A 15,774-nucleotide genomic window follows, 5' to 3' on the forward strand; every position below is an offset into this window, starting at 1 on the left:
GAAGTCTTCTCATCAATATCCACTCAAAAACTCTCTACGAGTAGCTATAGGATTGGGTATACTTCCGAGACACTAGACATAACTTCTTATGTTGATGCGGACTCTTACAGAAAAGTAACAGCTCAGGCTTCCAGTCCTTTATTACAACACTAAAACAATGGACATTGTTAATTTAAACTTGAGATTATGTAACCATAAGATATATTTCTGATAAGAAATCACTTACCCAGTCTTTTGTCCTGTGTCAGTTGTGTGTTGCATGATTTCATTGTTTTTTCCAGATCCTGTCAAATTGAAAAATATAATTACTGATATGTTAAAAGTGATGCTTATTTTTTGTTACATTGTAACAACTGAAATGCACAGCATGCGAAAAGATGCATATACAAGAGATCCCAGAGGGATCTTGGCGCCCACCATTGAATGATCTTCATAAGTTCCATGTCAGATTGATCTTTTCTCTACTTTTTCTTCATTTTACTAATCTGTGCAAATTGAGACATCCCTCCAGTACTTTTCAAACAAGGAAATCCTAGCTATATAAGAAATTTGAGATTTAATGACAATGGCTGTTTGTTTGCCAGGTTGTTTTCAGGACAGACTGGTCCAAAAATGCAATACAAGGGACCAGGGGGAACCTACTTATGAAATTTGAGCAAGATCCATTCAGTACTTTGAGAAATAGAGATAACAAACTTCAATTGTCAAAATCCAAGATGGCGGTCTGTCGTCCATATTGTTTTCCCATTGATCTCAAAATGCAATAAGCATAAAGAGGCACCAAGGGGAACCTCCATATGAAATTTGAGAAAGATCCTTTCAGTACTTTCTCAGAAATAGCGATAACAAACTTCAATTGTCAAAATCCAAGATGGCTGCCTGTCGGCCATGTTATTTTCAGATTGGTCTCAAAATGCAATAAGCATAAAGAGGCACCAAGGGGAACCTCCATATGAAATTTGAGAAAGATCCCTTCAGTACTTTCTCAGAAATAGCGATAACAATCTTCCAATTGTCAAAATCCAAGATGGCTGCCTGTCGGCCATGTTGTTATCAGATTGGTCTCAAAACGCAATATGCATAACTAGGCACCAAGGGAAACTTACATATGAAATTTCAGTAAGATCCATTCAGTACTTTCTCAGAAATAGTGATAACAAACTTCAATTGTCAAAATCCAAGATGGCTGCCTGTCGGCCATGTTGTTTTCCGATTGGTCTCAAATCGCAATATGCATAACTAGGCACCATGGGGAACCTACATATGAAATTTGAGAAAGATCCCTTCAGTACTTTCTCAGAAATAGCGATAACAAACTTCAATTGTCAAAATCCAAGATGGCTGCCTGTCGGCCATGTTGTTATCCGATTGGTCTCAAAACGCAATATGCATAACTAAGGCACCAAGGAGAACCTACATATGAAATTTGAGAAAGATCCCTTCATACTTTCTCAGAAATAGCGATAACAATCTTCCAATTGTCAAAATCCAAGATGGCTGCCTGTCGGCCATGTTGTTATCAGATTGGTCTCAAAACGCAATATGCATAACTAGGCACCAAGGGAAACTTACATATGAAATTTCAGTAAGATCCATTCAGTACTTTCTCAGAAATAGTGATAACAAACTTCAATTGTCAAAATCCAAGATGGCTGCCTGTCGGCCATGTTGTTTTCCGATTGGTCTCAAATCGCAATATGCATAACTAGGCACCAAGGGGAACCTACATATGAAATTTGAGAAAGATCCCTTCAGTACTTTCTCAGAAATAGCGATAACAAACTTCAATTGTCAAAATCCAAGATGGCTGCCTGTCGGCCATGTTGTTATCCGATTGGTCTCAAAACGCAATATGCATAACTAAGCACCAAGGAGAACCTACATATGAAATTTGAGAAAGATCCCTTCAGTACTTTCTCAGAAATAGCGATAACAATCTTCCAATTGTCAAAATCCAAGATGGCTGCCTGTCGGCCATGTTGTTATCAGATTGGTCTCAAAACGCAATATGCATAACTAGGCACCAAGGGAAACTTACATATATATGAAATTTCAGTAAGATCCATTCAGTACTTTCTCAGAAATAGTGATAACAAACTTCAATTGTCAAAATCCAAGATGGCTGCCTGTCGGCCATGTTGTTTTCCGATTGGTCTCAAATCGCAATATGCATAACTAGGCACCAAGGGGAACCTACATATGAAATTTGAGAAAGATCCCTTCAGTACTTTCTCAGAAATAGCGATAACAAACTTCAATTGTCAAAATCCAAGATGGCTGCCTGTCGGCCATGTTGTTTTCCGATTGGTCTCAAAACGCAACATGCATAACTAGGCACCAAGGGCAACCTACATATGAAATTTGAGAAAGATTCCGTCAGTACTTTCTGAGAAATAGCGATAACAAGAATTGTTTACGGACGGAGGGACGGACGGAGGGACGGACGGAGGGACGGACGGACGGACGGACGACGGACCACGGACGCAGGGCGATTTGAATAGCCCACCATCTGATGATGGTGGGCTAAAAATAAGAAGCCCCAGAGAGATGTTGGTATCAACCATTGACTGTCTACTTTCCCCTTCTTTCCCCTCTACCTTTCTAATCAATTTTATAACATGGGGCACCCATACAATTATGAAGTCTAAACAAGATCTAAGAAGAACTTTCTGACATGTATCAATAACAATTTTCAACTGTCATAATCCAAGATGTCGCCTATCAACAATTCTGATTTTCACACAGGACTAAAAATAGAATATCTGATTCAGCAATTTTGTACCTGTAACAATGATGATATCATCTACCTAAATCCATACCTGTAACAATGGTGACATCATTTACCTAAACCCCTACCTGTAACAATTGTGACATTATCTACCTAAACCCCTACCTGTAACAAGGGTGACATTGTCTACCTAAACCCCTACCTGTAACAATGGTGACATTGTCTACCTAAACTCCTACCTGTAACAAGGGTGACATTGTCTACCTAAACCCCTACCTGTAACAATGGTGACATTGTCTACCTAAACCCCTACCTGTAACAATGGTGACATCATCTACCTAAACTCTTACCCGTAACAATGGTGACATCATCTACCTAAACTCTTACCTGTAACAATGATGACATCATCTACCTAAACTCTTACCCGTAACAAAGGTGACATCATCTATCTAAACCCTACCTGTAACAAGGGTGACATTGTCTACCTAAACCCCTACCTGTAACAATGGTGGCATTGTCTACCTAAACCCCTACCTGTAACAATGGTGCCATTGTCTACCTAAACCCCTACCTGTAACAATGGTGACATTGTCTACCTAAACCCATACCTGTAACAATGGTGGCATTGTCTTCCTAAACTCTTACCCGTAACAATGGTGATAGACAGTTTTTACAGAACAATTTCTCCCACTGATTTCTTGCGTCCTTTGTGATCAATGTAAGTATGTCTGCGTTCAGTGCTCCTGAAATATAGACACAATTAACACACAGATTATTTCAGTAGTGTGCTTTTAGTATGTTTCTGACATTAATCCATCTAGTTCCAACAAGGTGTTTGAAAATTTAGTACCAGTAAGTAGTAAATTAAGCTGTATTATCACAGTCTATGTAATAGGAACGTTTTGTTTTTGTTTCCCATATTGGGCCCTACCCTCTGTCCCAGCAGGGCCAGGTGATCATTGATACAAGTTCCCTTTATTCAATATTACTCCAGACCAAATTTGGTTAAAACTTTTGTGTGTCTGTGTGGTAGAACAAATTTTGAGATTTACTTTTATTTCCCTCGTTGGGCCCCAACACTAGATCTGTCACAAGGAGGATCAAATCCTCATTACATCATTGATGTGGTCAAGTTAGACATCATAAATCATATGTTTGATACAAATGACAAACCTGCATTTTTGTAGGTCTCAATTAGACTGAAAAGGACCCTGTGCATCAGTAGAAGAACATCATCCACACTTCGCCCCGTCAATCGTTGTAGGCTGGCTATGTCCAGCTTGATGTGGTTAAATAGAAACTCGACCAACATATGATCCCCGATGTTTGGTTGTATCATGCTGCAGATCACCTATCAACATAGTCATGCAATGAGAGAGTTGTTACATTAACTTGATAAAAAAGGTACATATTGGTCAATTCATTAATAATTAGTGATGTTATAACACTCTATAGATACAGGAATTGCAATAATTACCTATCGGAATATAAACTTGCAAGAATTGTTTTTTAACATTTCATCCCTTTACCAAGCTTATGTGTAATTAAAATTAAACAAAGGAATCAATCTTTTCAGACAACATATTAAGTCTCTGAGTACCTGAGGATTTTCATTGGTCCCCAAAAGCATTGAGATGTGAGTTAGAAGTCTCAGTATGGCACATGACACTGGATTCATCGCTCTTTCACCCACAACAACATCCGTTCTTTGATCAGCTCGACCCAGAATGTGGCCAGGTTTGGTCTTGTCAGTCCTGAGGTAAGTAAACAATAATCAGTTTTTGTCAATTTTGATCCCAAAATGAGGATTTCTCAACCAAAAACCAAAAACATATTAATACCCTTCATTCCGTACATTGTGTATAATGTATTTTAGGATGTATTTACCCATCATCCTGTATGTTGCCCCTGCTTAGGACATAGCCTGTACCTCCAATGGCTTCTCCACAATCCTTACACTTCCCCAGCACTGCTGGTCTGCCACACTGAAATCAAGTCAGCTTACAATGCAACTGTTCTTATTACTTCCTGAAAACCACTTTTAATTTCCAAAGAAGAAAGTTATCATAATATCACTAGAAGGAGTTTATAGAAAGCATGAAACCTGACCCAGAGGTCCAATTAGCCTGAATCACTCACTTGATATTCAATGCTATTCATAAAAACACATTTTACATTAACTTTGTGACCAAGCTACAAAGTGTATAAAGGTGAAATGTGTTGATTCTTGTGACATTGAACGAAAGGAAACCTTTCTGTTTTGCTTTTAAAACAACCTTGTTTGTGTATTAGGGTCAAAGGTCAGTAAAGTTCATTTCATTTTGAAAAGTTTTTTGACCTCATCCAAGGGTCCTTGATACTAGCCAAATATCAGGATTGATATAGCCATTTTGTTAAAAAGAATGATTCATTTGATTGCTTCAACAAAGTTAGTCCCTATGTCCTTGAATATCAGTCAGTTAAACTAGGTCGTGCCTTTTCACAATGTTGATGGACTTTGCCTGAGGAAGCTAGATCTTTCGGCCAAGTGAGATAAACATGCGACTAAATGTCAGTTGTAATCACATGCCAAAACTGGTCTACCTTTTCCCTAAGCAAACTCTGTTCCAATACATTATACAATTTTACCATTTCATCCTATCAATGACCATTAAGAACTTACGTTTCCAATTATGTATGGATGACCATTTGGGCAACCTGAAACAGAACACATATACCATCATTCTAATACCTTAACAACTAGAACAAATCCAATGCTAGTTCAGAGTTTGTGGTTTGAGATGTGGGTTGATAAGTTGGTTGATAAGTGGGGTGATAATTGGGGTGATAAGCATTGAGTATGGATACCAAAAGTTATGCAGAGCAAAGAAAACAAAACAAAAATATTCAAAACGGTCTTTTGCAGTAAAAAAAAGATACTCAAATGTCACCAGTGAGAGTTTATGACCAAATACTTTTTTCGTTAGATATGTTTTCATCGGCTATTAAACAAGGAGCTTATCACTAATGACATTTGAATACAATGATTGAAAAATATACTTCTTAAAAAAAGACATTTTACTTGTAATATATCTGTATAATCAATATTATTGCAACATACAGTAAACCATCTGGTCAGTTTGATGTGAAGTATGGGGACAAGCTGTTTCACCACAAATTGAAAAAATTCATCTTCTTTTTCTCAAAGACTTACTTAATGTTAAGAAATCGGTAAATTCTTCTATGGTCTTCTTCGAAACTGGTAGATATTCATTGTATGTGCAACGTAAAATAGCAGTAATGAAATATTGGCTGAAATTACTAAAAACCAATAATTGTGTTTTAAAATCATGTTATGACGCACTTGTCGAATTGAATAATAAAAAACCTAATTGTAAAAGTAATTGGGTTTATCATGTTAAAAATGAGCTTTGTAGTTTAGGTTTTGGTTATATTTGGAACAGCCAATACGTTTTAAATGAAAGTCATTTTATGCAAGTATATGTCCAGCGTGTTCATGATGTATTTATTCAAGAATTACGCAGTGCGTTTGATATATCGTCGAAATTTTATTAATACAAACATATTGTGGATACCTTCAATACTCAATTTTATCTTGTTAAGCCAATTAATTATAAAGGATAAAGTCCGTTTGGGGGTGAAATCGGCCCCAGATTTGATAAAAAATAAAATCTAGTATCTTAACCATGTGTTGTTGATTTTACCTTCTAAAGTATGTAATATTTTTCGTAATTAATTCTTTTGTGATTAATATTCGCCGAAAGAGGAATTTTCGCGTCCTTAGTTTCCATAGGAACCAGCGTTTTTCTGAAAATCAGCTGTTTTGCAGACCTTTAACTGCTGTTTTATTATTGGCCGCAGGTGTGCCCTTTTATAAAACTTTGAGAAAAAATTTATCATACTGTAATTAATTTATGGTATCAGTTTGGTAGAAGGGCACGCCTGCGGCCACATCTTTTTTTCACTTTTTGTGTCAAAAATACGATGCGATCGGTACTCGGGATAATTATAATACTATGATCGGTTTACTAGAAATCCGGACTGTAAAACAGAAAATGATATATAATTATTTGGCTACATGTCAGACATAAAAATTATTTAAAATATTGTTTTCAAAATCATACATACCAATTTGCACGCACAAATAAACTATATAATGCATGTAGTTAATTAAATGACTTGTATAAATTCCGTGGCCAGTCCGGATATTCTGAAATCATTCCAGCTTCAAATTATTAGACATAACCTGTCGTTTGTTTACATATTGACGAAGAAGTTTTGACGAGTGCTTTCGCTTGTCTGTCTACGATCTTCTCCGCGTTTTATGTATATATACCAACAATGGAAAATGAGCTGATTTAGCAGATGTGAAGCAGGGTTCAGGTATGTTTTTATGTTGTGTTTGTATGTAATTAACCAGTTTTTGTGCGAAGGACGTATGTAGTAGTCACGTACTGTACGACTGGACAGGGAAGGCTCACCGCCAGGGGCCGGCATGTTCAGATTGTTTATGATCGTAGTAGCTTATATATCCTATTATCACATATACAAACGAACAATATGCAGTAAAGAAATAATACTTATAAATACATTTGACTGTAAATTGCGTTATTTTCTCAGGCCGACATGTTTGATAAGTTCACGAAAATGTCGTCTGCCCGCGGTCAGATCATTTCAATCACTACCAAACGGAAAACTTCTCCCTCGATACTGACTTTGTAAAACATCTCCAAGTCACTGAAATATATGTATTCCCATACCCTTTACTATGAAGAAAACACACTGCATATTTTCTAATTATTTACTAGGTAGAATCTACCATTTGTGAAAAAGGAAACTGTCCAAAATAAAACGTTTCGTACAAACCGGAAGTTAGTTAGTGTGTAGCACAGTCGGCTCGCTATAGCAAAAGGTCTGAAGTTCGATGCCGGTTGGATGTATTCTTTTATTATTATTTTTTTTTATCTTTTCAATTTTTTGATTAAAATTTTCAATTATTCTCTCATGCAGAATTGAAAAAAACCCGTAGAGAATCTAGTTTACATACACAAGAAAAACACCTTTGTTGAACTAACATCAAATTATTGTGCACAGGTTTCTATTGCATTATTTAGGTAAATGTTTCATACAACCTGATATACATGTATTTAAGCGGGATCATTTCCTACAATTTGTCATTTGACCTTATTAGAATATCCATGAAACAAGATAACATGTTCAATTTTAGTCTCTTATAGTTTGATAACTTTTTCATTACTGTATTAATCATGTGAGCAATTGTCATAACATGGTCTATGTTTTCTTTGACCACCAACACCAGACATTAGACATTTTGACAAGCAGACATGATGTAAAAAAAACAAAAAAAAAACAGGTAATCACCTGTATATCAAAATACTCATCAAGTATGTAATTAATGACAAGAATTTTGTTGTAATTTTTACTTAATTGATGCGTAGATTTGTATTCAGATATTAAATTTGATAATAAAATATGCATTAAATATGTGAATGGAAATACATGTACCAGAGATATCTCTATCCAAATAAATGTATCAAAATTATCTATTTAAGTAGATGTTTCTGCATTTCATATATAGATATCTTTTTTCCCCAACAACTATAAATATCTTTGTTTGGAAACACAGATATATGTTATTCATTTTGTATTTCAATGCTGATAACTAATCAAACTACTGAAATCTCTATTCTAATGAAGATAAAGATTTCTCTGTTTTCTTCTAAATACTGATACCTTTTCAAATCATATTGATATGTTATTTCAAATAAACAGATCTTTAATTAAGATACAGATATCTTATCATCTGGTGGACTGAAAAGAAAAGGCAGACTTATGTATATATGTATAACAGTATCTATATCATTTACATATAATTGTACAATTGTTGATGAATAAACTAAATTACAAACTTGTTTATTTCAGAAATGCCTGGGGCTGGTCCCAAGAGTTACCCTTGCATTTTGTGCAATAAAAGGACTAAGCTTGGGGATCAGGCAACCTGTTTCTTCAAATAGGAAGTACAGCTGTATACAGATACTGATGTACACTATGTGCAAGTGATATGAGAAATAGTTAAATTAGACATTATGTATTAAATAATGTTATTTCCACAGGTTTCCTTGTCATGATATTGCTAATGTTAGCTTAAAATGCATGTACCAGATAGTTTAAATATGGTTTAAACACCAGATTATGGAGCAGTGTGTGTGTGTTCATATATGTTAGTGCTTGGTGCACAAGAGTAAATCAATTCAATACAGTGTATTTGTTTAATTAAGACTACAAACACTATGTAAAACTGGTTTTAACTTCGTATACAAGCAAGATGTGTAAGTAGTAATTGGAGAGTCTAACAATTGAGAATGAGTACAGTAAAGATGACAGGAATTCTGATATCTTTTTATTATAACACTAAAGCTTGATACTGTCACTACCTATCAAAGTATTTGTGAAGGATTCTATTGTTATAGTATGGGTGAATGTGAAGGACTCTTTTGTTATAGTATGGGTGAATGTGAGGGGCTCTATTGTTATAGTATGGGTGAATGTGAAGGACTCTATTATTATATTATGAGTGAATGTGAAGGACTCTATTATTATAGTATGGGTGAATATGAAGGACTTAATTGTTATAGTATGAATGAATGTGATCCCAATTTGTTATAGTGATGTTTCTGTGGTATGGAATAGAATTAAATAGACAGTTATGGTCTCAAATTAAAATGTTTGTGTAATGTTGTATAACTTGTTTGTAATATTTCTTTTCTCTTTCATAATGCAAAGTTCATTCAAGCTCAGTTGTGCATGTAACAGGTAATGGAAAAATACAGTAAAATTAAATGTATACATAAAGATATCATTCATCCAACATTGTTGGTGTTCAGCAGGTTGAACAAACTTTGCATTTTAATTAACATGGAACTGATCTGGTTATGTATTGAAACAGTACATGTATTTCTGCAGTCACAGATAAACTAGTAGCAGAATTAAAGAAAAGAGAGTTAATTACAACAATTGATATTCCAAACATGGGTCATAAATTGAACCTGATTTCTGTATTTGGCGGTTACATATCTGCCAGTCAGTTCTAAAAGAATGATAAATCCACAGTTATCCTAAAATAAGCACACTGCGTATTGCTTAAGCAACACATGTCCCCTACAGGCTCTTCTAAAAACAGTAACAGTGACCTTGATACAAAAGCTCTGAAATTGAAAACTGGATTATATATTATGGTCCCATATCACTGTGTGGAGTTTGATCAAAATCCCTAAAGGAGTGAAGTCACTTGAGTGCTGACTGACTTTGGCATTATGACATACACAGTTGAATACATATATGCATGTCTGTACAAGATGGGCAGACAGAAAAACTAGTCTCCCAGGTTTCTCTGGTAGGGGCGATACTTTTAATTAAGATGTAATTATGGATAAGGATATCAAGGGTATTAACAAAGAGATCTTAGTCAAATTAAGATTCTTATAACATTCAATCATTTATCTCCCCATTTCATTGAAATTGTCTTGCTGTTGCTATGGAGAAAAATTGGTTGCTATGTATTACAAGGGTAAAAACTAGATCTACATGTAGGTAACCTAGACATTATTACATTAAAGTTTACAATAGAATAAAATATAACCATATTTTCAAGTTTAATCATTGATTGACAAACTTTAAGATATAAAATTAAAGAAAAACTAGAATTTCACCATTAAAATGAGCAAATGTAATGGGTGCGTTACCAGGCCTGTTGCTAGGCAACCTTTTGTCAGAATTGTTTGAAACTCCATATTTTATAAATTTCATATGTCAATGTTAGTCTGGTATGTAATTCAATTAAATCAAAGATGGGGCCAAAAATGACCCTAAATGCACCTACTCCTTTAAAAAGTTATTGAGTCAATTCCGTATGCAAGGACACAGTCTAAATATTGAATCTGGGCGCTACAATAAAATACCTAGAAGTCAAAGAGTTTGCACAGTTTGTGACAAACATGACGTCGAGGACGAAGTACATTTTGTGCTTCTTTGTCCTGCATATTCTGAACTAAGAAAAACATACATCAAAAAGTATTATTATTCTCGTCCAAGTGTTTATAAACTGATAGAATTATTTTCCAGTAAAAGTGTTAAAACTTTGAATAGATTGGGTAAATTTTTGTTACATGCCACTGCAGAAAGAAAAACTCTCCTTGTAAGTAATTAAATTAAATGCGTTTTGGAAATTATGATCACAGTTTTCATATATAGTGTTCTTGTATATATTTAGAAAGTATGTTATTTATATTGAATAGTACATGTTTAAATTATGTCGTCATACTGTCATGACGTCATAGGCATGCAATACGTAAACGCTGTAATTGTTATGCATCAGTTACAAGTTTTCAAAATCATTATGTTATTCATTATTATGTGTCGTAAGTATATTGCCTGTGTTGGGCCCTCCGCCATCTTGTCATTCAAGTTGCAATATGTATACATATATATGAATATTGTGTTATCCTATATGCTGTGTTGCATTTGGAATAAATAAATTGAATTGAATTGAATTGAAAATTGAATTAGCTGCCAGTTTGAACAGGTGTTTTGCTTCCAAGTTGGTGATAGTTTGAACATGTGTTTTGTTTCCTAGCTGGTGATAGTTTGAACAGATCGATGTTTAAATGTTTTCTAGTTGGTGATAGTTTGAACAGGTGTTTTGTTTACTAGCTGCCAGTTTGAACAGGTGTTTAAATGTTTTCTAGTTGGTGATAGTTTGAACAGGTGTTTTGTTTCCTAGCTGTGATAGTTTGAACAGGTGTTTTGTTTACTAGCTGCCAGTTTGAACAGGTGTTTAAATGTTTTCTAGTTGGTGATAGTTTGAACAGGTGTTTTGTTTCCTAGCTGTGATAGTTTCAACAGTTGTTTAAATGTTTTCTAGCTGGTGATAGTTTGAACAGGTGTTTAAATGTTTTCTAGCTGTGATAGTTTGAACAGTGCCCAGTTGTTCAAAAGGTGTTTAGCCTAATCACTTGATTAGTGAAAATTTTATTTCTCATTTGTTGCAAAACCTCTGAGTATATCATCTGCGAATTATGCCAGTTGGAAGGGAATTAAGAATAACAGAATTTCATAGAGTTTTGTCAAGCTAGTTCTACCAGAAATAATTATATCAGGACTTTAAAAATGTTGTTAAAATGTGATTAGCCTGATCACCTTTTGAACAACTGGGCCCAGATGTTTAAATTTTTCCTAGCTGTGAAAGTTTGAACAGGTGTTTTGTTTCCCAGCTGTGATAGTTTGAACAGGTGTTTAAATGTTTTCTAGCTGGAGAAAGTTTGAACAGGTTTTTAATTTTTTTTTAGCAGGTGATAGTTTGAACAAGTGTTTTGTTTCCTAGCTGGTGATATAAAGTTTGAACAGGTGTTTTGTTTACTAGCTGCCAGTCTGAACAGGTGTTTAAATGTTTTCTAGCTGGTGATAGTTTGAACAGATGTTTTGTTTCCTAGTTGGAGAGAGTTTGAACAGGTATTTTGTTTCCTAGCTGGTGATAGTTTGAACAGGTGTTTAAATGTTTTCTAGCTGGAGATATTGTGAAGGGGTATTTTGTTTCCTAGTTGGTGATAGTTTGAACAGGTGTTTAAATGTTTTCTAGCTGGTGATAGTTTGAACAGGTGTTTTGTTTTCTAGCTGGAGAAAGTTTGAACAGGTGTTTTGTTTCCTAGCTGGTGATAGTTTGAACAGGTGTTTAAATGTTTTCTAGTTGGTGATAGTTTGAACAGGTGTTTTGTTTTCTAGCTGAAATTTTGATGTTCCTGTTAACTGTTACTTTGATAACCTACGATAAACCACTGGGTTTTCACCGCCTGTTTGATCCCTGGCCGCTAACAGAGCCTCCTTGATCTCTATCATGTCATCTTGTGGCATGGTGGGTAGAAAGGACCTCTGTAAAAAATAACAGTAATTCATCGATTATCAGGGGCCTTACCAGGATCCTCAATCTCTCATTAGTAAATTAAACATTATTTTTCGTTATGTTATCAAGCTTTTTAACATTGAACAATGGCCATCGATTGGGTTCAGAACAGAAGTTGATATGTTACAATACTATGCTATAAAACATCTGTTGAGTGTGACTGTTGACAATAACCACCAAAACTTTACTGGTATAAGAACAAAATGCTAATATTAGGATGTAAATATGAACTTAATCTGTCGAGGGATGTATGAGATTTGTCAAATATGACCATTGACCCTTTAACCAGGTCACCAACATATAATCATGGAGGTGTAATAATCTATATCAATATTATCCTTGTGGCCCTGCTGGAAAAGTGTGAGGGGTTTAATTTTGGGAGGAAACCAGAGTACCCAGAGAAAACCCACATGGGCAGGTGACCCCAAACCTTTTCACATCTGATCAGGAAATCAAAACCCTAGCCCCCTAGGTGAAAGGGCAGTTGTCCCCATACCATGTCCAATCAGGAAATCTAACCCTAGCCCCCTAGGTGAAAGGGCAGTGTGTGTTACCTCTCTGCCACCCAACTACAGCAAATAACAGTCCCCATCCTAACATAAGTTTAAGGTCAAAATGCATGTAATTAAGGTTCTGGACACCCAACTTCATCTAAGTGAACTCTATACCACATCACCATCCCTGTTCCTCCTGGGTAACTCTATACCACATCCCCATCCCTGTTCCTCCTGGGTAACTCTATACCACATCCCCATCCCTGTTCCTCCTGGGTAACTCTATATCACATCCCCATCACTGTTCCTCGTGGGTAACTCTATACCACATCCCACCCCTGTTCCTCCTGGGTAACTCTATACCACATCCCCATCCCTGTTCCTCCTGGGTAACTCTATACCACATCCCCATCCCTGTTCCTCCTGGGTAACTCTATACCACATCCCCATCACTGTTCCACCTGTCCTGGGTAACTCTATACCACATCCCAATCACTGTACCTCCTTGGTAACTCTATACCACATCCCCATCCCTGTTCCTCCTTGGTAACTCTACACCACATCCCCATCCCTGTTCCTCCTTGGTAACTCTATACCACATCCCACCCCTGTTCCTCCTGGGTAACTCTATACCACATCCCCATCCCTGTTCCTCCTGGGTAACTCTATACCACATCCCATCCCTGTTCCTCCTGGGAAACTCTACACCACATCCCCATCCCTGTTCCTCCTGGGTAACTCTATACCACATCCCCATCCCTGTTCCTCCTGGGTAACTCTATACCACATCCCCATCACTGTTCCTCCTGGGTAACTTTACAATGATGATAATGGTGGAGTCATGTTTCAGTGATTATTATATATATTTGGAGAGTGAATGGTGGATTCTTTGTGGTGGAGGGTTGAGCGGTAGATGATATGATCGGGCGGTATTGTTTGTAGTGGAGAGTTGAGTGGTAGATGATATGATCAGGCGGTATTGTTTGTGGTGGTTGGGAGGGTTGAGTGGTAGATGATATGATCGGGCGGTATTGTTTGTGGTGGTTTGGAGGGTTGAGTGGTAGATGATATGATCGGGCGGTATTGTTTGTGGTGGTTGGGAGGGTTGAGTGGTAGATGATATGATCGGGCGGTATTGTTTGTGGTGGTTGGGAGGGTTGAGTGGTAGATGATATGATCGGGCGGTATTGTTTGTGGTGGTTGGGAGGGTTGAGTGGTAGATGATATGATCGGGCGGTATTGTTTGTGGTGGTTGGGAGGGTTGAGTGGTAGATGATATGATTGGGCGGTATTGTTTGTGGTGGTTTGGGAGGGTTGAGTGGTAGATGATATGATTGGGCGGTATTGTTTGTGGTGGTTGGGAGGGTTGAGCGGTAGATGATATGATCGGGCGGTATTGTTTGTAGTGAAGGGTTGAGTGGTAGATGATATGATCGGGCGGTATTGTTTGTGTTGGTTTGGAGGGTTGAGTGGTAGATGATATGATTGGGCGGTATTGTTTGTGGTGGTTTGGAGGGTTGAGTGGTAGATGATATGATCGGGCGGTATTGTTTGTGTTGGTTGGGAGGGTTGAGTGGTAGATGATATGTGATCGGGCGGTATTGTTTGTGGTGGTTGGGAGGGTTGAGTGGTAGATGATATGATCGGGCAGTATTGTTTGTGGTGGTTGGGAGGGTTGAGTGGTAGATGATATGATCGGGCAGTATTGTTTGTGGTGGTTTGGAGGGTTGAGCAGTAGATGATATATGATCGGGCGGTATTGTTTGTGGTGGTTTGGAGGGTTGAGCGGTAGATGATATGATCGGGCGGTATTGTTTGTGGTGGTTTGGGAGGGTTGAGTGGTAGATGATATGATCGGGCGGTATTGTTTGTGGTGGTTGGGAGGGTTGAGTGGTAGATGATATGATTGGGCGGTATTGTTTGTGGTGGTTGGGAGGGTTGAGCGGTAGATGATATGATCGGGCGGTATTGTTTGTAGTGAAGGGTTGAGTGGTAGATGATATGATCGGGCGGTATTGTTTGTGTTGGTTTGGAGGGTTGAGTGGTAGATGATATGATTGGGCGGTATTGTTTGTGGTGGTTTGGAGGGTTGAGTGGTAGATGATATGATCGGGCGGTATTGTTTGTGTTGGTTGGGAGGGTTGAGTGGTAGATGATATGTGATCGGGCGGTATTGTTTGTGGTGGTTGGGAGGGTTGAGTGGTAGATGATATGATCGGGCAGTATTGTTTGTGGTGGTTGGGAGGGTTGAGTGGTAGATGATATGATCGGGCAGTATTGTTTGTGGTGGTTTGGAGGGTTGAGCAGTAGATGATATATGATCGGGCGGTATTGTTTGTGGTGGTTTGGAGGGTTGAGCGGTAGATGATATGATCGGGCGGTATTGTTTGTGGTGGTTGGGAGGGTTGAGTGGTAGATGATATGATCGGGCGGTATTGTTTGTGGTGGTTTGGGAGGGTTGAGTGGTAGATGATATGATCGGGGCGGTATTGTTTGTGGTGGTTGGGAGGGTTGAGTGGTAGATGATATGATCGGGCGGTATTGTTTGTGGTGGTTGGGAGGGTTGAGTGGTAGAT

General features: G+C 37.2%; 1 protein-coding gene across 1 annotated transcript in view; it reads right to left on the minus strand.

The window, feature by feature from the left end:
* Window positions 1-218: 218 nt before the first annotated feature.
* The window catches only part of LOC117328417 (E3 ubiquitin-protein ligase rnf213-alpha-like), an 84,271-nt gene continuing 68,715 nt past the window's right edge, over window positions 219-15,774 (minus strand). Inside the window, exons 24-30 of the mRNA XM_033885946.1 lie at window positions 12,571-12,673; window positions 5,391-5,425; window positions 4,616-4,713; window positions 4,329-4,482; window positions 3,902-4,079; window positions 3,374-3,471; window positions 219-284 (exon numbers count right to left, since the gene is read on the minus strand). Of these exons, the coding sequence (XP_033741837.1) occupies window positions 219-284; window positions 3,374-3,471; window positions 3,902-4,079; window positions 4,329-4,482; window positions 4,616-4,713; window positions 5,391-5,425; window positions 12,571-12,673 (732 nt within the window). The remainder of the gene's footprint in view (window positions 285-3,373; window positions 3,472-3,901; window positions 4,080-4,328; window positions 4,483-4,615; window positions 4,714-5,390; window positions 5,426-12,570; window positions 12,674-15,774) is intronic.

Source organism: Pecten maximus, chromosome 5 (assembly GCF_902652985.1).
Source record: "Pecten maximus chromosome 5, xPecMax1.1, whole genome shotgun sequence".
NCBI classification, from domain to species: domain Eukaryota; kingdom Metazoa; phylum Mollusca; class Bivalvia; order Pectinida; family Pectinidae; genus Pecten; species Pecten maximus.